Here is a 21,280-nt window from a genome sequence, read left to right on the forward strand (position 1 = left end):
GGTAGGGTTTGGTTTCGTTTCATTTCATTTGGAAATGAATGATGCTCACCCAGACTGAGTAAGAAAGCAACAATGCTCTGGTACCAAAAAAAATAGTAAAATTGTTTGTTTTGCCATGGAGAAAGAGAGTCACAAGTACAAAAGAGAGACATTTATTTGAGCTGTTATCTTAAGCAGAAGAAGAGTCAAATGTTTGAGGCACAAAAGAAATGATTAGAAGAGCAGCAGGGAGGATTAACCAGCAAACATGTTAGAATAGAAGCAGATTTAAAACAGTTGAGGTATGGTTAAGAAAAACAAAGTTAGTAAACAGGTTAGTAGGTCTGAAATGCAGGAACTGGTATAAATAACCAGTCTGTTCTATAAAAGAGAACATAGACCCACTAATTTTTTAGCCACATTTTAATTTCAGCAATGGAACCTACATAGAAAATGCAAATCTTAAAAGAGGAGCAGGATGGTTAAGGGATGAAGAGGGGTCTAGAGGGGAGTGCATTCAGGCAGCGTGTGTCCAGACTAAAGGTGAAACCTGGTGGAACAGTGAACACCAAGGCTGTACAGGCTGGTTATACACAGGACCATTCTTTTCTCACCTGGGCTGACAACCAGCATGTCAGGTCAGCCTTTGTCAGAAAGAATTACAGGGATGTTGCCTGGACTCATTCTAAGTGTGTACCATTGTGACTCACTGAGTCCATTTGAGTCGTACTGAACCAGAACCAGGGCCAACATGAAGCCACACTCGGGTCATCGCTACCTGGAGTGTATAAGTAGCTCCCCAGGAGCTCGGCGTGAATGCTGGGGACAGCCGGGTTCTGCTTCGCCCTGGGACAGATTGCTGCTACTCAGAGCTGCCGACTGATGACGGTTGCTGGTGGGTGAGCAGGAGTTTCCATCCTCTGCGGTGAGCCTGTAGGTGTAAGCAGAGCTGTCTTGGCTAAAATATGAACCATCTTCTGACATTAGCCCAAAGAATTTGTTTTTATTTCAAATTTCATGCAAAAGTGAGGTGTAACTGCCAAGTCTGCATCATGATAAAGACATTCTTTTTTGACTTAATGGAATAAACTCTCCACAAGCTGGGGTGTTTGGTGGGCCCCTGTTTACCTTACACTCCCCTACACCTCTAACCCATGTCCCCTCTTCAGGCTCTTGTGGGTATCGGAGGATGTCCATCCATTGTTGGATATTAGCTGTTTCATGCCCTTTTTAGTGGGCAGTTGTCTTTCTCCAGATGCCCTGCATTGCAGATGTCTGTCCATCTCTGCTGTCTGTTTTGTCATTTTTAGACAACCGTCCACGTACTGCACTACAAGCATCCCTCTCCCACCCCTACCAGCTCCAAGAGATCTTGGGGTTCTTTTTGTGACAGGGCTCTCAGAAATGTAACTTACATAGTCTCATATAAATCACCTCTGCAGCAATATGGTTTCAGATCTTTATTCTCACATGCAGCAAAGGCTGCAGCTTTGCTGCAGTTGGGATGATTTATGAGGTATGAATTATGCATGGATAGGTACCTAGAAGGGCTAGAGTTACTTGTCCAGCTGAGGAAAGCACATCTTACTCAGATGCCCCTCTATTCACCTGCATGCAGATCCTCCCAGTCCTGACCGGCTGCTGGGCTCCCCTGTGCTTCTCTTTTCAGTATATGTCTGTCAAGACCCAGTTTCACTCCCATTTAATACTGGTTAAGTATCAGCTGGACAGTGTAGAAATGCTTCAGCCTGCTAGCACAGGGTTGAGAGTGTATGTCTTCGATTCAGCCAGGTCTGTATTAAAATCCAGCTCGCCTTAGCTGTGAGTCCTTAGGCAAATAACTTGACCTCCCTACGCTCATTCCCCTATCTGTTAAATCGTTTCAATTATAATAATACTCAGGTCACAGGCTGTTGATGGATTGAAGGAGATAATTTGCTTATTGCATGTAGCAAAGCCTCAGGCACCACAGTGAGCAGCCTGTAGAACAGACTCGTAGCTATTTGTGATCTTGCTTCACTTCCAGCCACCTTCTGAACTGCGCATACACCTTCCACTAAACTGCAAGCTCCTTTCCAGCAGTCCTGGCACATGCTTCAGTGCTCCGGAAGTACAGGACCAAATCAAGTAAGCCACCTGGAGCCATGCACACCACGCCTCTGTGCTGCCCGCCCCTTCTCACCTGGGTCAGCGTCACACACATCAACCTGGATGATTTCAGGCTCCCCTCTGCCTTCTCTCCCCAACCTGAGTCCATCAATTCGCTTACTTGCCTTCCTCCTAAGTACCTATAAACTCCTTGAAGCCAGGGGCCTTGTTTACTTGACTTTATATCCACAGCCCTTTGCACAGTGCCTGTCACAGAGACAGGATCAAAATGTGTTTGCTGAACAAAGGCTGGAGGTAGGGCTGTGTGTAAATAGCAGAGAGACAAGAATGCAAAGGAAATGAAACAGTTGAAAGCTGGTGATCTGTTACTGTGGTGACTTCTGAGTAACTTTTGTTTGGGGAGATGGGAGAAGTCTTGTTCTTATTTTTGTTTTCTTCTTAACTTCCTCATCTCCAGCAGCTTGAGTGAACAGCTGTACCCAGCAACCCTAGGGTCGGGCCAGAGAGACACGCAGCCGCTGTGTGGTGAGGGAGCAGGCGGGTGAAGACCAGCTCATGTCGTGAATGCCTGAGCTGGTTGAGCCTGATCATAAGCTATTCTTCACTTTAACCACAAAGGGAAGTGGAGAACTTAGTCGGGTCTTCCGAAAACCACAGAAAGAGTACTTTAAGCCATAGCGCAAAAAATAAAAACTGTAGGAACCTAGCAATGCCCAGCTCCTGTCACGTTATTAGAACTCTCATAGTGTACACGCTGCCGGCTGTGGCTGTGGCCCGGGGGCATCTGAGCATTCATAGCCGAACCTGACCACTTGGTGTGTTCACTCTGTGAGTCCCCAACATTGAGAAGATTCAGCCTAGGACTGTGGAGAGTGGAGATCCATGCTGTGCCTGTCTAGGGGCTCAGTTGTGCCTGAATGTGTGCAGGAGGGCTCTCGGCCCCTTCTGGAACATTATACTTGGTATGTACCCTGACAGCTCCTCGTCAAAGGCCATTGCTAGTATGATGAGGAAACCGGGTTCCTTGGTGTTGGAGTGACACCCCCAGACCCCATGTCTATGCAGCAGCCTTGTCCCAGGCTGTGCCACTGCTTCCAGACCTTCCCTAAATCAGCTGCCTGGTGCTCCAGGACCAAGATGTCCTGGAGGCTTGGGAACCAGTCCTAAGCTACATCACTTTAAAAAAAGAACACTTAAAGTGCACTTCAAGCCATTGTGCAAAAAACTAAGAAAGAAAAAAAAAAACCATAGGACATAGCAATACCCAGCTCCTAGAACATCATTAAAACTCTCACATCATTAAATCTGTCATTTAACGAGGAGTAGAGAATGCTTTTCAAAAGGCAGTCTGCAGTAGTCAGATCTAGGTCCTGCTGACTGCGTAACCCTGGGCAAGTTACTTAAATTCTGTAGGCCCAAGTTTCCTTGATTCTGAAATACCATTATAAAGTTTTTCTAAGGATCAAATACCCTATGTGAAGTCCCAAGCAGAAAATAAGCTCTCCATAAATGGTAGCTATTGTCACAGCTCATTATGGTTGTTATCCTACTAACCTGCCTTAATTTAAGTTGAACTGTCAGAAGCAAAGTAGGTCAGAAGCTCTTACTGGTTCTAGAGGAGGGGGCAAAAACAAACAAACGGCCAGCAGAGCCACCCTTTGACCTCTGTGTTAGATTTACTTCCTCCTTGTGATTGGGTACAGGCCACCTGTTATCACAAAAAGACCCTATCTCACTCCTCCACCCACCCCCCAGACTAGTGGCTCACGCAGGATAGATGTTCGTGCCTCTCTTGTGTTACGTCAGAGACCAGAGCTTTAGGGCATCTGAAGCTGTGCTCTCCAGGCCCACCCAGGGCCCAGGCTCCCTCTGTCCTACTGCAGGATTGCTGTCCTTTGCCTAGTTGATGCCAGTTTACCAGCACCACATCCACTTTCCAGCCCACAGGAAGTGGGAAAGAGAATGGAAGGCAACCCACTCTCTCTTAAGGAATGGGAGAGTTGAGTCTATCACACCCACTCACAACCACGTGGCCAGAATTAAGTGACATGGCCACACCTAGCTGCAAGGGAGTCTGAAAAACACAGTCTCCAGTTCTGTAGCTGTAAACCTGCTAAAAGCCCATTGCTGTGGAAGAAGGGGAGTGGCTCTGGCAGGATACAAGCAGTCTGCCACCCCTTGTCAGCCTGCATCCTCCCACTGCCCACTTATTTTCAGGGATGTGGATTTGGGCCTTTGTCCCTTCAGGCCCAGGGCAACCCTGTCTGCTTCCAGAATCCTGCAAGCTCTTGGAAAAAGGGACGGTGCTGTGCTGTCGTCATTAAGGAGATAACCTCAAGTTCAATTACTCTGCAAGACAACATTTTGGGAAAAAAATAATCATACCTTGCCTCATGTATATGCCAAGTAATAGGTCACTATTGAATTGCTTTACCATAAATTTTATAATACTATTTATAAAATGTATGCTGGTATATAAACCAAGTCTTCCCCTTTTGGACTGGTTAATAGACGTCTGACTTGACTTCACCTGCAAGTAAGGTCATCACCGAGTGGTCTGGGCATCGTAACGTGTGTTCCTCCCACACACAGGAGCCACAATTTGTCATCCCAAGTACGTTTGCATGGCTGCTGGGGGAAGCATCACTGACTGCCTGCAGTGGGTTCCGTGTTCTCCTGCTTATCATCTCATCTCCCTCTTTCACCTCCCTGTGTCTGTGTTAGCACTCAGCTCGCTTTCATGAGTGAGACCTCATGCAAAAGCTTTACTGAAGCAGGGTTCACCAGGGCTGAGGGAAGCAAACCCAAGGGAAGGGAAGCCAAAGACTGCCCTTGTTTCTTAGGTGAGGCAGTGGTAGGAGGAGGCAGTCTGGAGCCAGGCGGCCTCTCTGCTCCCTTTGTTCCAGTCATCACCGGCGCTGTTGTTCCTCATCCCAGCAGACACCATGGAATTGGAGATGGATCTGTTTTTCTGACAGCTACTTTATCAGCATTCACACTAAAACAGCTGCCGAGAAGCTTTGAAATTCTAAACCTCTACAAGGAATGCAAAAGTTATAGCTGCTGGTGTTGCTGATTCCTTGCAACTTTAGAACATGCCAACATGAAGCTCTGGAGGAGGGACCACGCTTTGTGTCATTCTTCAAAGAAGAGACGTCCACGTCAGTTCCAAAAAACAGTGCAAATGGCCCCAGCACCAAAGTCTCAGGGCAGTAGGTGGTGATGGGCTCTGACTTCATAACCAAATAAGTAATGGGTGGAAAGGGGAGACCTGAGCTCAAGGGCAAAAAGAAGAAAGTAAAATATCTTTATTCAAAGTACATTCTGTTTTTTTAAAGGCATGGATCTTCTTGGCTGGAACTGGTGAACTAAAGGGAGAAAGAATTCACTGTTTTTTGAAAGGAGGAGGCCACATTTGCAGAATCATCTGGCCAGGAACCTCTATAGAGACTGGGAAGATTGGCAGAGCGGGTTTTTGTTCAGCCTTGGAGAGCAAACCCCCTTGGCTTTCATTCTCCGTGTTGGCGGGAGAGGGCGTTGATGACGCCTGTTCAAACAGCCGCTTTGTGCTCCTGTGTTTTCCTGCGGCTCCACCCACCCATGACAGCCTGACCCTCGGCCCCCGGCCAGTTCAGCCCAGAAAGCCAGTCTCTGCCATTGTGGCCCAGATGTGACACTGACTTTCCTGTTTCTCTTTGCTGGTTCATGAATAGAAGCCCACATTTTTGTTTTTATTTTTGTTTTCCTGTGGTGGTTTTTACAGAACCAGGCCAAAGAGCATGGAAAGAGGCTTGGCCCTGAATATTAACATTAGGAAGAAACATCTCTGTTGGATCCTTTGTGTTTCTGAAAAACTTCAGGTCACATAAACCAGTGTTGGTTACTATTCCATGCCCTGCTTGGATTGCCCCAGATTCTAAGGATCACTGGCTCAAAAGTCAAAGCATCAAAAGGCCAGGCTGAATGTCCCAACAGGAAAGGGTGAAGGCAACAAGAGGAGAGGTGAGAGCTGAATCCAGAATTTTTCTGCCTGGTGCCCTGAGCAAGTCACTTAGCCTGTAACAGGCATCCAAAGAACAACAGTGCTTTCTTCATCCTCCCCTGCTTCTTAGAGCCGGGCATGCTCACGGAGAGGTCCTGCAGAGCCTTAGTAACCAGGGCTCCTTCACTGGGTTTCAAGGGTGACTTGAACAAGTACCATCATCCTTTGTTTGCTGGGTTTCCCCAGGTACCTAGGAACTTGAGGCCCAGAGGTTCTCAGGAACTCTAAAGCCAGCAACCCCCTCCCCAACTTCTGGTTCTGTTTCCCAGATGCTGCCACTTTCCATCTATGTGATCCTCTGAGTTGATTGTCTTTTACAGCTTTGCTTAATCTCTGCCCCCAGTTAGATTTCTCTGGGGGTTCTAGGTGCGTTCACCACCCACTGTCAGCACTGCTCCCTCACTGCCCACGTCCCAGCACAGATGGGATGAAAACACACTCAGAAGTATGTCTTTTGGTACCTTTCACACCTTCTGGAAGGAGAGGTTGCCACTTAACAGGGTTTGTAATCAGTCTCTCTCCCTCTCTTAATTTTTCAGGTACAATGCATACTTTATCGATGTGTAGTTGTTAGCAATTTACATGCAGATTAAGTCAGTCATTGATAAGATTAAAAGGACCTTTCTTATTAACAAGTAAAGATGATTTATTCTCATTGTAAAAATGGTGTATTCTCAGTATAAAAAATCTGAAGAATAAAGAAACAGGAGAAAGAGCATCGCCGATAGCGTTATCCCCTACACACCACCAGCAAGCATCTTGATGTTTTTCCTTCCAAAGAGTTCTCTAGGTGTTTGTTATAAACTCGTGATCATATGATCCTTCTTAATGTAACACGAGCATTTTTTCCATATTACTAATAATTTTATGTAAGCGTAAGTTTTAACTTCTGTTTAACTTTACATTATGGCCTTATACTTAGCCATTGCCTTCTTGTTAAATAGCACATTTTATAATTTTTCAAACTATAAATAACCTTTCATAGGACCTCTTCATGTGTCATTTTTTTAAAAGTATCTCTAAGTATCCAGCTCAGTGGTTAAGAGCACATGCTTAGCGTGCACAAGGTCTTGGGTTCAATCCCCAGTACCTCCATTAACAAAAAAAAAAAAAGCTAAAAAGAATAATAAAAAAAATTTTTTTAAGTATCCCTTTAGCACAGATTCATAGGTCAAAGAGTAGACCCATTTTTAAGGTTTTTTTTTTTTTTAATAATATTGCCAAATTAGTTTACAGAAAGGTTATACACTGATTCCTGGTCTTCTATCAGCAGTATATGAGAATATTCATTTCAAGGACCTTCATCACTATTGGGCAAATATCCTGTTTGAAATTCTGTTAATTTAGAAGTGAAAGTATCTCGCTAATCTAAGTTGTGTTTCTTTGATTACCACTGAAGGGAAATATATTTCACAAGTTGTTTTTCACTTTCTTTGGATTGTCAGTTCACATGCTTTCCCATTTACCTCATCTTAGAGGTTTCTTTAATCTATATAAATTCCTTATATATTAAAATATCAACCCAAGAGAACTGAAAGCATATGTCCACACAAAAGCTTGTACATGAGTGTTTACAGCAGCTTTACTCATAATAGCCAAAAAGCAGAGACAACCCACATGTCTGTCAACTGAAGGTTGGTAAACAGTAAGTGAGATAGCCATGCAATGGAATATTTTTCAGCCGTAAAAAGGAATGAAGTACTAATTCACGCTACAAAATGAATGAACCTTGAAAATGTTAGTGAAAGAAGCCAGTCAAAAAAGACCGTGTAGTGTATGATTCCTTTTATATGAAGTACTCAGAAGAGGCAAATCTGTAAAGACATAAAGTAGATTAGTGGTTGCCAGGGGCTAGGCTGAGAATGGAATGGGAAGTAACTGCTTAATGGGCACAGGTTTCTTTTTGGGGTGATGAACATGTTCTGGGATTAGATGGTGGTAATGGTTTCCTTTACAAATGTATTAAAAAAAACACTAAACTGTACACTTTAAGAGGGTGTATGTGTATTTTATGGTATGTGAATTCTATCTCAGTAAAAATAAAACAAGATAACATTCTAAAGTACTAACCACAAGGAACTTTTCTATGGTCCCAAAGGAGGAGGCTGGAAAAACTTTGCCATCTGTGCTCTAATTCTTTCTGAACTCTTTGGCATAGACAGTTAAAATATATCTTTATTTTTATCAGCATTTCACTCTTGTCTTAACCCTGACATCCAAAGTGAAGTGAATGTAAGAAGAAAATGTTCTCTCCTTTTGGAACTTTTCCAAAGTGTGGTAGTAAAACCTCATTTGTCCATTTGGGTCCAGGACTGGCTCCAGCAGTCAGTTGACTGCAGTGTTAAATCTCACCACTGGGGTCTAAGGCTTCCATTTCTTTTTTGTTAAGTGCTGGTGGCTCTCTGGGCATTGGGGAACAAAAGGTTGTGCAGAGGGAAAGGAGACCATGCTGCCGGGCCATGAACTGCTGCCTCCCAGCCTGGGGGTCATTTGAACGGGACAGGCCAGAGAGGAGGAGCCAACAGGTATTCCAGGTATCAGGAATGTGGCTCTTTCTTAAAGAAATGTGACGTTTTAGGAGTGGTTTGTATGAGTTTGCTTCCCTTGCTGTACGGTATGGAGCAGGGTCCATCCCCCTCACCCTCCGGGGGGCCTTTGCAAAGCTATGCATAGGTTCGAATGGGTCCAACTCCTCTTCTTATTCCTGAAGCAAAGCTTTCATTTGATTTTTAAATAGACTCTCTTCTCCCATTGTTGCACGTGGCCAGTGTCTGCATTGTAAATATTCCTGCTTTTACATCAGTCTTCTCATCCCAGAGGTGTAGTATTTTATCACTTGTGTTTGGTGGGAGGCTCTCCCTCTCAGGGCTCCACCAAGAATAGAAATGTGTTATTTTGTGTTTGGAGAAAGCATTATATGTATAGTTCAGTGTATGCAGTAAGTATGCTCCAGAAAGTCTACGTGGTGTAAAGTACGTCATGCTTTCAACACAATCGGAAAGCTCGCTTTTACACCAAGGAACTTGATACTGACTCCTTCATTGTGTCTATAAATGCCCTGTCACATCTAGGAAATATCAGGAAACTAAGGGCTGCTTTAAAGTCATTGGCTCGAACGTTCATTAAGATGCCAAACCACATCAAGGCAGCTGGTGACTCACTGCACCTGGCGTGGCCCCAGCACCCCTGCAGAGCCCACTATCTCAGCGGGTGGGTGTGCGTATGGGGGAGTGAGGCCCCGTCCCTGAAATCAGGGCCTCCACTAGTCATGCACATGAAGTTGGGTTCTGTGGAACTGGGGGCCTCCCCCTGAGGTCCCTCCCTCTGCTCCTCCCACCCCGGCACCCACACCCTTGCGTGGACCGGCCGGGATTCCCCTGGGGCAGGAGGTGGCTAGTGTAGAGGCTCCACATGCTGGCTGTGGAATCAGTCTGTCTGGCTTCAAATCCCATCTCCACCCCTCACTGAGCTGTGGACAACTTCCTAAATCCCTCTGCTGCTCCGTTGTAAAGTGAGGGGAAATAGCAATCCCACCTCTTAGGATTGTCATGAGGACTTAGTGAGACAGCATGTTCCGGCACACAGCCCAGCACCTGGCTTGCAGTGAGCCTTCATTTGATATTGGTCATCACTGCCAAGGTTGGAGCCCTCGTTTCCATGGTGCCCCATCCCACCAAAGTGTGTGTTCGTTTTCTATTGCTGTGAAACAAATTATGACAAACTCAGCAGCTTACACAACACCCATTTATTAACTTACAGTTTTGGGTCACAAGTCTGGGCACAGTGTGGCTGAGCTGTCTTCTCCCAAGGCTGCAATCAGAGTGTTAGCTGACAATATCTTATCTGGAAGCTTGACCAGTGAAGACTTCACTTCTAGGCTCCTTCAGATTCTTGACCAAATTCAGTTCCTTGCGGTTGTAGGACTGAGGTCCCAATTTCTTCATGATCTGCCAGCTGTGGGTCTGTCCTCAGCTTCTACAGACCACCCACTTTCTGGGCCACATAGCCCCTTCTGTCTTCAAAGCCAGCAGCAGAGAATATTCTTCCCACGGAATGCCTCTCACACTTTGAATCTATTTCTCCAGAAAGAGCCAGTCCCTTTCAAGGGCTCACTTGATGAGATCAGGTTCATCTGGGAAAATCCCTCTTTTGTTACAGTCAACTGTGCCAAATAACCTACTCACAGGAGCAGTGATCCCAACATGCACACGTTCCAGGACTTACACACCTGCCTACTGCCACCACCTTTTGAGTAAGACATATATTTTCATGCCTTCCTTCCACTTGGCAGCAAACAGAGGACTTTCCCTCACTGGCAGAGTCCTGTGTGCTCCTTTTTCAGAGCTGGGCTGGGGCCACTGGCTGGACCCAGCTTATATGCTGTGTGTGGCTCAGGCATGAAGTGTTTACATCTTCAAAGTGCCATCCCTACTGTGACCTTTTCCCTGCTTCAGAACCTTGAGGAGAATTTGTGCTTCAAAATGGGTCCAGCACGGTGCTGCTTTCTCTCCAGCCTCCCCAGTCATCTGTGGCCTCTCTGCCCAGGCTGTCCCCAGAAGACAACACTGCCTGCACCCCCTTGTAGGGTGTCAGGACCCAGAGTCCCACAAGGAGGAAAGCCACATCATAAAGGATTGAAAATGCTGGGAAATTGGAGTGATAGGTGCTGTGGCCCATATACCATTGCTACCAACAAGGCAGCGCCCCTGTCTCTAAATGTCCTGCTTCTGGCTGTTACAGGGGGAAAACTAAGGAAAGCCTTCCCTAGACTTTCAAGGGATTAGTGTTCTCCTTTGAGAATATAGCAAAATACCTCAGGTTGATTTTTGTTTTACAGGGTTGAGGAGTCCCCTGCCATGAATCTTCTGTCCTGAAATCCACTCATCTCTGATGTGTCTCTGCCACGTCTTATCCTTTGGCCTCGTGCTGTTACTGTTGACTGAAAAAAGGTGTTTGCTCATTAAGCTGCCAGTTTTCCCTTTTCTCCCAGAGAAGTGTATGAAACTGTGCAGTTGATCTTAGTTTAGCTTTCAGTACTTTTTCAACTTTGCCCATTTCAGTTACTTGTGGTGCTTGGTGTCGAGTTCTTAGTTCAGTTCCCTTTCTCATTCTTTTACTTTCATGATGATACCTGCCCAGGTAAAGTAGAGACTAGCTGAAGGGACAATGGATGAGAGCCCCGGAAAACATGTCACATCAGCGCACAGGCCGGTGTGGCTTCCCCTGTCACTCTCCGGAGTCCGGGCTGTCAGGAGCAAGGATGCCACTTAAGCCTCAGGGCTCTTCACTTCTCCACACCCACCTGGGTTGGTTTCTGAGGCAGAAGTGCTTGGGCTGCTGAAATGAAAGTTATTTGTTGTCAGGTTCACCTTTCTCCTCCTGCCATCCCATTTATCTGTCTCAGAGAAAGTAATTTGCTTTTACAGGAGACTGCCAGCGGCCTTTTTCCCTTTCTGGTACTGAGCTCTTGCACGCACCTAAGATCTCACAAGTCCTGCGATGTTATAACCTGGGCGTACAGGTGTTGCCTTATATATTGGCATATGAGGAAATGTACACGTATCTGTGTTTAATATGCATCTAGCAAACCAAACCATGGTCTGTGGCATCAGTGGAGGGAATGTACGTTCAACCAGACTCATTCTGGATCAAAGTAGCCTATGCACAGAGTGACAAATGGATTCCATCCTTTATGTCAGCTCAGTCAACCACTGGAGGGCTCTGTGAGGAAGGATTCTGAGGCCACATGGTGTCGTACCAGAAAGTGCTGTGATGGATTGATGACATCTCCCATGCTCATGGGAGCAGGTCATGGCAATCCTTGGAGTCTCTCTTTGCAGCTCTTGCCGGAGTTACTTAATGCTGTTGTGGCACATAAGAGAAAATCCACAGGACTCAGGAAATTTTAAGTTAATCAGGTTTTACGTACATAGTAGAAACAGAGCCCCATTGTTTGCAGAAGGATTGGCGAATAGGGATAGGGGGCTTCATACATCCTGACCACAGGCACAGGGTCCTGTTGGTCAAAGTGTTGTCCATCAGTTTTTTTAGGCACAGCAACATGCAGAGAATGATGATCATGAGTTCGATGTATGATTTACTGATCAGAGTAACTAAATGGCATTATTGGGTGTTTCCCAATGCCCCACAGATCTTGAGCCAAGTATATTAGTGCATTATATGTTCATGATGGACCTCTAGCATTGGCCATAGAAGCTACACCACAGAACTGTACGTAATAAAGGATGGTTTTATTGTAACTTGAATGCTCAGAACTTAGGCTCATGGCAAGGCGCCTTGAGTCACACTGAGTACAATTCATATAGTGCCTTCTGACTCTTTTATCAGGAAATGATTAGTCTGACCACCTCAAGTGGGAGGAAGAAGACCACAAGTTCTTATACAAATTTTAGTTAACTTTTAATGACTTGAGCCTGCATTTACTGATTAATTTCGTTTTCTTCATGTTTGTCCATGAAGGGAAGAGAGTAAGAAATATCTGTGCAAAAATAGTCCCTACTCAAAATTGCAAACACGTGAAGTGGTAATGGAGCTGTCCCATCTACAAAAGAGAATTGTTTTCTCCAAAATGATTCTGATTGAGTCTTGGGGGTTTTGCATTTAATCATTTAACAAATATTTATTGAGCTCTCACTGTGTGCCAGGCACCGTTCTGGACACTGGAGATGCAATAATGAACAAAAACCAAAAAATAATCCCTACCTCCAAAGAGCTTACTATTTGTTTCATTCCATTATTTCATAGAATTAGATAAAAGCTGTTAGGCATTTATTATGGTGGTAATACTTTTTTGAGTAGATTTTGAAAGGTTATCTTTTTCTTAGTTTGGTTAGATGTAGGATCCTGTTTTCAGTACGTTTCTGATATAAGGTTTTATTTTGATGGAGTTGGAAGAACACTTTGTAATGAGAGTTCTCATTGGTTTTAGATTCTTTTCTCTATCACAAGGAGCAAGCTTCTACAGAAAAAAAAAAAAAACCCAGCATTTTATATTAATTTTTTAATTGCCTTTTTCTACCTAGCCTGCCTGTTCTCCTAAGGAAGACATTCTGGACTGCATGATAATCACATGCATATGAAGGAAACAGCTGTTATAATGTTCCAAACTTATAGATATTAATACTTTCCTCTCCATAAATCAAAACTTCTCGGCCTTGACGCATTCACATTTGGAACCAGGTCATTCTTTGCTGTTAGAGAGTGTCCTGTTCATTGCAGGATGTGTGACAGCATCCTTGACCTCTTCCCACTTGGTGCCAGTAGTGCTCCTCACCCTCAAGTTGTGACAACCAAATGTGTCCTTTGGTTGGGGGCGGGGGGTGCAGCACAGTCACCCCCAGCTGAGAACACTGGCATAAATGATATGATTCTATGATTCAGGTCCCACATCCTCTAATTACAGCAGATCAGTGAAGTCCCTGGAAAAGCACCTGGGACAAGCAGTCTGCTGGCCTTTGTAGAAGCTTGGGGCAACTTTCTGCCATGAAGGAGTTGCTATGAAGTGAGCAGGATATTTACCAGTGCTCTGAAGCAACGCCACCAGCAAATGATGAAAGTCCTTCAGTCAGTCATGCCTGGAGATAGTTTGCATTTCCTGTTGGAAACTTGTTAAACTTGTATTCGTTTACTGGAGTTAGAGAGCATGTTGGACACAAAAACACTGTGAATTAATCTGGAATGATTTATGCATAAATGTGTTCCAGATTTGGTGAGCTCAGCTCAAGCAGCAGGCGGCTCATTTCCAAACACTTCCATTCTCAGGAACTGACATTCAGTTCAATAGGTATTTATTGAAACATGTAATGTGAGAGGGCTTTAAACAGTCTGATATTGCTTCCGTGACCCCGGCCCACAGAAAAGCAGTGCTCAGAACCGTGCCCCCCAGGAGTCTCCATATCTGATGCGGCCCCTCCATTTTGGTGTCCAAAATACTATTGAAAAACTAGCTCTTTCATTCCCCTTCCCCGCCTCAAGTCCCCTCCCGTCTTGTGCCAGCTGTGCCCTCCCCAGTGAATACGTGTAATTACACATGATGTCATGTGTTTATTTGAGAGCTTTGGCCGGAACATCCATTGCATGTTCTACCTCCCCCCCCCATCAGCTTGACAGGGTATTGCAGTCCAGAATGGGATCATTTAACCAGGCTACCGTCTATTTTTGAATCGTCTTCACTTCTCACACATACCAGTAGACTCAAAAACACAGGGCACACCACTGATCAGAGTCACTGGAAGAAGGGTTGGCTTTGCTGCAGAGAGAAAGAAAGGGTGAGAGAGAAACAGTGGGCTAGAGAATCTTCACTCACTCAGTTGCACCTACTATGTGCCAGGCACCAGCAATATAGCTGTGACAAAAATGCCCTGCTTTCCTGGAACTTGCAGTCCACTGGGCAATGAGACAAGAGGATGGGCCATGTTTTAATATGGCACAGTAGATGCCTTAATGAGGAAAATTAAGATGCCATGGGAACACTTGGGAAGAGCAACGCCTCAGCCTGGGGGATGGCAGGGGAATCAGAGATGGCTTAGCAGGGGAAGCGGTGTCTTGGCTGAGACATGAAGGATATATTGAACATCAGAGAGGAGGGGGAAGGTGTCCAATGCCATGCCCCAAGAACTACAGGTGAGTGGGGAAAATGGAACCTTTGAGGAACTGAGATGTTTAGCATGTTTGGATAGTAGACAGTGAGACAGGAAAAGTGAGAAGTAAACAGGAGGAGCCAGAAAGGATGCACCTCAGGATTCTGACTTGATTGCGGGGGTCGTTGGTGGTGCCGTTTACTGAGATCAGCACAGAAGAAGTAGGTTTGGTTTGAAGGAGGACGGGGGTGACAGAGAATCAAGTTTTAATTCATCGCTAATTCTAGAACATGCGAATGATTTTTTTAAATGTTTCTGAAAGATGTCAAAAGCTAATGGAAATCTGAAAAGTTAATTAGCAGGTTTAAATGATTTTGTTACTGTAGGCTATCATGACATCCTGCAAATATACTCAGACCTCTTAGCAACTGCCAATCATGTTTTATTCATCCAGCAATTATTTCTTAATTTTGATACTTATCATCATCTTATTGCTTAAAATCTACCAAATGTGTGCCTAAAGAATGGGTACCCATGAATGAAGTAGTATGGTGTTGAGAGGATGTAGTCTGGCTTTTCTGGCACTCCTGTACCCTTTTCTTTAGATTTCCTTTGCCATGATGGAGGTTTTTATTCTAATATTGCATAGGCTCATTTTTTCAATTGAAGTATAGTTTATTTACAATGTTCTGTTAGTTTCTGATGTACAGTATAGTGATTTAGTTATATATATATTCTTTTCATATTCTTTTTCATTGTAGGATATTATAAGTTATTGAATATATTTCCCTGTGTCATACAGTATGACCTTGTCCTTTATCTCTTTTATATGTAGTAGTTAGGATAGGCTAATCCCAAACTCCCAATTTATCTCTACTCCTTCTTCCCCTTTGGTAACCATAAGTTTGTTTATTGGGTTGTGAGTCTCTTTCTGTTTTGTAAATAAGTTCATTTGTGTCATTTTTTTTAAATCCTCATGTGTGATATCATATAGTATTTGTCTTTCTCTGACTTCTTTCACTTAGTATGATAATCTCTAGATCCATCCATGTTACTGCAAATGGCATTATTTCGTTCTTTTTATGGCTGAGTAGTATTCCACTGTGTGTGTGTTTGTGTATGTATATATATCTTCTTTATCAGTCATCTGTTGATGGACATTTAGTTTGTTTCCATGTCTTGGCTATTGTAAATAATGCTGCTATGAATATTGGGATGCATGTTTCTTTTCTAATTGGAGTTTTCTCCAGATATATACCCAGGAGTGGGATTGCTGGATCATATGGTAAGTCTATTTTTAGTTTTGTAAGGAATCTCCATACTGTTTTCCATAGTGGCTGCACCAAATTACATTCTCACCAACAGAGTAGGAGGTTTCCCTTTTCTCCACATCCTCTCCAGGATTTATCACTTGTGGACTCTTTTTTAATGATGGCCATTCTGACTGGTGTGAGGTGATACCTCATTGTAGTTTTGATTTGCATCTCTCTGATAATTAGCGATATTGAGCATCTTTTATGTGCCTATTGGCCATCTATATGTCTTCATTGGAGAAATGTCTATTTAGGTCTTTTTCCCATTTTTTGATTGGGTTGTTTGTTTTTTTGTTATTGAGTTGTATGAGCTGTTTATATATTCTGGAAGTTAAGCCTTTGTTGGTCACATTATTTGCAAATATTTTCTCCCAGTCCATAGTTGTCTTTTCATTTTGTTGATGGTTTCCTTTGCTGTGCAAAAGCTTGTAAGCTTAATGAGGTCCCATTTGTTTATTTTTGCTTTTATTTCTGTTGCCTGGATAGGCTGACCTAGGAAAACATTGCTACTATTTATGTCAGAGTGTTTTGCCTATGTTCTCTTCTAGGAGGTTTATGGTATCCTGTCTTATGTTTAAGCATAGACTCATTTTTGAGAGCACACTTCTTTTTTTGAGATGACTGGAGAAAAGCATAGAAGTTAGTATTATTGGACTGTCTTTAGGCAGGTGTGTGAGATTACAAAATTGTAAGGAGTGCAGAGGGAAGCTGAGGGAAGCTGCCACATGGTGAACATCGTACTCTGTGTTGATCCTGTAACCCAGAGTGTATGGGGAACAAATGCAATTGTCAAGTTACGGGCTCTGAGATTGCTTCCAGCCATCAACCCTGGCCACAGCTGTTCATACCCCGCTAGACCTGAAATATCCAACGGCGAGCTTTGTAAATGATTCTTCTTTAATAGTCAAGCTGCCCAGCCACTAGAGAGCATCCAAGTTTACATGCCTTTTTTGTTTGTTTGTTTTTGGCAGGAATTTAGATAATGGGCTGTGTGCAATGTAAGGACAAAGAAGCAACAAAACTGACGGAGGAGAGGGATGGCAGCCTGAACCAGAGCTCCGGGTACCGCTATGGCACGGACCCCACTCCTCAGCACTACCCCAGCTTCGGCGTGACCTCCATCCCGAACTACAACAACTTCCATGCAGCCGGGGGCCAAGGACTCACTGTCTTTGGGGGAGTGAACTCTTCGTCTCATACTGGGACCTTGCGTACGAGAGGAGGAACAGGTCAGAATCGAGCTGCTCTTAAATCTTTTGGCAGTTGAACGTTGGTGCTCCTTTGACTCCAGATTCAACATTTAAGCTTTTTATCACTCTCCACCTATCCTCTACCAGATACTGGGCCATTAAAATAGCCAGAGCTTGATGTGCAAGTCTAGATGCTGGCAACAGTGGTGCTGGGGACCCCAAGTTGCTGCTCTGTGAGAATCTGCAGGGGTTATGAGATCCAACCTTCTGCCGAGTCACTTGAGGCCTGGGGCTCTCAGCCTTGGCTGGCTGGCCCAGAATAACTAGGCAGCCTTTTCAAAATACAGATGCCTGAGCGCCATCCTGGTCTTTTGAATCAGAGGTTCAGGTACTAGATCTGAGGATGGATGTTTTGAGTTCTCCAGATAAGAAAGCACTCCTGCCCCGCATCCCCTGGTTAAGAGCACTCCAGGATAGGACCTTCCTTCCTGTCTTCCTAATCTCCATCCTGCCTGGCACTTCCTAGCTGGTGGGGCCATTTGGTTCCATTATTTTTTGGCCATTTGTCTTCATTGATTCTCTCTTTTCTTCCCATCATCTTCTGTGTGACTGAGTTTATCAGCCTTCAAGTATTTTCAAGTACCTTTTATATTTTAAAATTGAATCTTGTGTATCCTTAAGGGATCTTCTTTTTTTTTTTTTTTTTTAGGTTTTCTTCTCTTTCCCAAGGCTGTATTTCACTGCCATGTGCATTTGCTGACTTAGCTAATACTTTGTAAAATATCTGGCATGCATTCTCAGACATATGTTTTCTGAAATATTTGTAAGTTATCTCATGCCTCCTTCATCTTCCAAATCCTCTCCCAGTATGTGAACCATGGTAACTAGATATTTGACGTTATTTGTTCCAAAATCGTTTTGTGTGTTACAAAGTTTTTAAAAATATACATCAACCCTTATGCTCTCAGCTCATCTGGGAGCAGATGTCCTATAAAACCACCCATTGTGCCTTTACCCGGGGAGTTGGCACTCCCGAGGCCTTAGCAGGGGTTTTATTCCCTCTCCACCCAGCAGGGCAGTGTAGTTACATCAAGGGAAGCTGACCCAGAGCTTTGGGCAATTAGCCACTTCTCTTCTGCCAACACTTCACACCTTGCTCAGTAGAAAAAATATTTATCTTCATCCTTGTGTTGTGGTGGATCTCCCTTTCACTTTAAAGCAGGCTTAGGGTGGGTGACTGAAGGCTGGGCACCCGTACCATCCTTCCAGCCTTCCTGGAAGGCACCCGGAGCGGAGGGCAGAAGGAAAGAGGCAGTCAGGCAGTCTAGGGACATCTGTCTCTGGAGGATGCGGGAGGGGAAAAGAGACAGAAAGGCACCCAGCTCACCCTCCTTGTGCCTGCTGCGAGAAGACACGTGCATTGCCAGCCAGACTCTGCATTCTGCTGACACGGGGACTGACCTGGTGTACTCACTTATGAATGCTGGATATGAATCCTGCCTGCAGGTGTCACTCATAAAGTCACTAGAGAGGGCTCCTTGCCTTGCATATGTGGATCTGTATCGCAGTCAGGGACAGTGCTATATAAAAGGGCATCTGCTCCCTGATAAGATATGAAAGTCAAAACGAATGTTGGTGCATTTCTCTGCCTGGATTATTTGGCTTTATTTTATATGCATGTCATTTTTCCTCAATGCTTTTTCAGTGCTTTAAGGCCAGAGACAGTGTCTGTGTGTCCTTGTGACCTTTGACTCTCTCCTCCATCTCTGGAAGATAAAAGCATCCAGTGAGAACTTGCTGGCGGATGGAGGGAGACAGTGGCGAGTAGAAGTGTCCGTTCTGGTCCGCCTTGTCTTCCCCACGATGGAGCTTAGGATTGTTCTTAAATTATGAACTGAAGGGAATCTGTTAATAGAGTGTCAGGTGAGGATAGGTGTGGCCTTGCAACTCCCACTCTGTTTTAAGCCATCCTTTTCTAATCTTTGAAAGATATCTTGGTCAGGCCTTCTGCATGCCAGCCCTCCCGCAGGAAGTCCCACTTGGGATGGGTGGACAGACAAGCCCCACCTCCCCCTCTGGTTCTTGAATATTCCCCAGGCACATCTGTTCCCTTGAAACTACCCACACAGCAAAACGGCAGCTTGGTGAAGAGCAGAACCCATGGTGTGTGTTCTTCAGGCTGCACTGGACACTTTGGGGTGTGTAGAGATCAAAACGAGAAGCTAGAGAGCAGAGAAATGGGATGTATGCATTGTCAATTGCTGCGTAACAAATTACCACAAAACTTAGCAGCTTTAAAATATTGCACTTTTTTTTATCCATAGTTACTGTGGGTCAGAAGTTCAGGAATGACTCAGCTGGGTCCTCTATTTCCGAAGCTCTCCCAGCCTGCAGTCAAGGTGTATTGGCGGGGCCGCAGTCCTCTCATGGTCCAACCGAGAGGGATCTGCTGCCAAGTTCACAGGGTGTTAGCAGGACTCAGTTCCTCATTGGCTCTTGGCCAGAGGCCACCCTCAGCTCTTTGTCACATGGTCCTCACCAGCATGGCGGTTTGCTTCATCAGAGTGATCGGGCCAAAGTGGCAAACCAGAGAGTCTGCTCGGAAGACAGAGGCCACCGTCTTTTGAAGTTGACGCCTAATCACTTATGGGACATCCCGTCACCTCTGCCACATTCTGTTGGTTAGAAGCAACTCACTGGGTTCAGCCCACACTCAAGGGCAGGGGATGGCACAAGGGCGTGAACACCAGGAGCTGGGAGTCACTGAGGGCTGTCTTAGAACTCTGCTACTATATGGAGGAAGTCCTAGGCAAATGGGACACTAGGCATCCTTCACTGTTGATGGCACACTTCTGTGAAACAGGGAAGGCCTCTATGGGGCATCAACCAGATGAGGAGACACAGGGTGGGTGTGAGGAAGAGTGAGGACCACAGTCAGTGCGAGGTTGGGTGAGTTCACTGTAGAAGGAGAGCAAGGGAGAGGGAATCCTGAAGGCAGCTGCAGGTGCCCAGGGCAGGACATCCTCTGATGGGGCTGAACGTTCACGGGGAGGATCTTCTCAGTCCCCAGGCTGCAAAAGGAGTTTCCTGTTCTGTTCTACATCCTGTTACGCCGAGAGGAAGAGTGATCCATTTTACTCGGGCCTCACATGGCCTGAAAAGAGAAGAGTGCGTGTAGGACAGAGGGCATCTGTAACTGGTGCCAAGCTCTGCAAATCTGCGTTAGAACGTTGCCGCTGCCCCTTGCTTGTAGACTTAATATTAGTATCTGTCTCTTCCCAAGGACTCATTCAAAGTGGGCAGAAAAGTCCTTCAGCTCTGGGTTTTAGTCAGATCAAATAATGCTTCCCCTACAAAGACCTCGGCATAAGTTCAGCCCTGCCACTCTGGTTTCACACACTAATTACAACACTGCATCGTGTTATCAGTGCTGATTAGATGTAAATTTTGAGAATGAGGTTTTAGTGAAGATTTAATTTCTTGGAATTAATTTCCTCTGGTATGATAATCTCTCTCCTTATGATTTTGTTTTTTGTCAGGAGTGACCCTCTTTGTGGCCCTTTATGATTACGAAGCACGGACGGAAGATGACCTGAGTTTCCACAAAGGAGAAAAATTTCAAATACTGAACAGCTCGTAAGTTTGGAGAGGGAAAGGAAGTGTGTGTGCCTTTCAGATGGGGAAACAATTCTTGTGTGACCAGTCTGCGCCTTTTCAGATCTCTGAAATGCTCAGAGAACACTTGCTAGTCGATTCGTTAATTTGTAGCAGTTTAATGAGAAAAGAAGAGTTGAGGAAGCAGTGCAGTATTCTATGGCTCTATGTCCAGGGAGCTTCTGGGAAGATATCAGGAGCAGAGTCGATGATTTTGGTTTAAAGGTTGTAAAAGCACCAGCTTCGGCCTCTACAAATCAGTTTCCGATGACTAGCACAGGGCTTGCCAATCCACGTTACCCTCTCTCTGCCTGGAGATTTTCTTCAAATTTCATATGTGGCACTAGCCTCACATAAGGCTGGCAACAAGTTCTTTCTGTTTTCAAAACTGCT

General features: G+C 44.8%; 1 protein-coding gene across 4 annotated transcripts in view; it reads left to right on the forward strand.

Annotated features, from left to right (window-relative positions):
• Positions 1 to 21,280, forward strand: part of FYN (FYN proto-oncogene, Src family tyrosine kinase) — a 199,821-nt gene that overhangs the window by 128,556 nt on the left and 49,985 nt on the right. For all 4 annotated transcript variants that reach the window (XM_074368473.1, XM_074368474.1, XM_074368472.1 and 1 more), the window contains 2 exons: positions 17,015 to 17,272; positions 20,773 to 20,869. In XM_074368473.1, coding sequence (XP_074224574.1) covers positions 17,026 to 17,272; positions 20,773 to 20,869 — 344 coding nt within the window. In that variant the 5' untranslated portion in view covers positions 17,015 to 17,025. The remainder of the gene's footprint in view (positions 1 to 17,014; positions 17,273 to 20,772; positions 20,870 to 21,280) is intronic.

This window comes from Camelus bactrianus, chromosome 8, assembly GCF_048773025.1.
Source record: "Camelus bactrianus isolate YW-2024 breed Bactrian camel chromosome 8, ASM4877302v1, whole genome shotgun sequence".
In the NCBI taxonomy this organism is placed as follows: Eukaryota; Metazoa; Chordata; class Mammalia; order Artiodactyla; family Camelidae; genus Camelus; species Camelus bactrianus.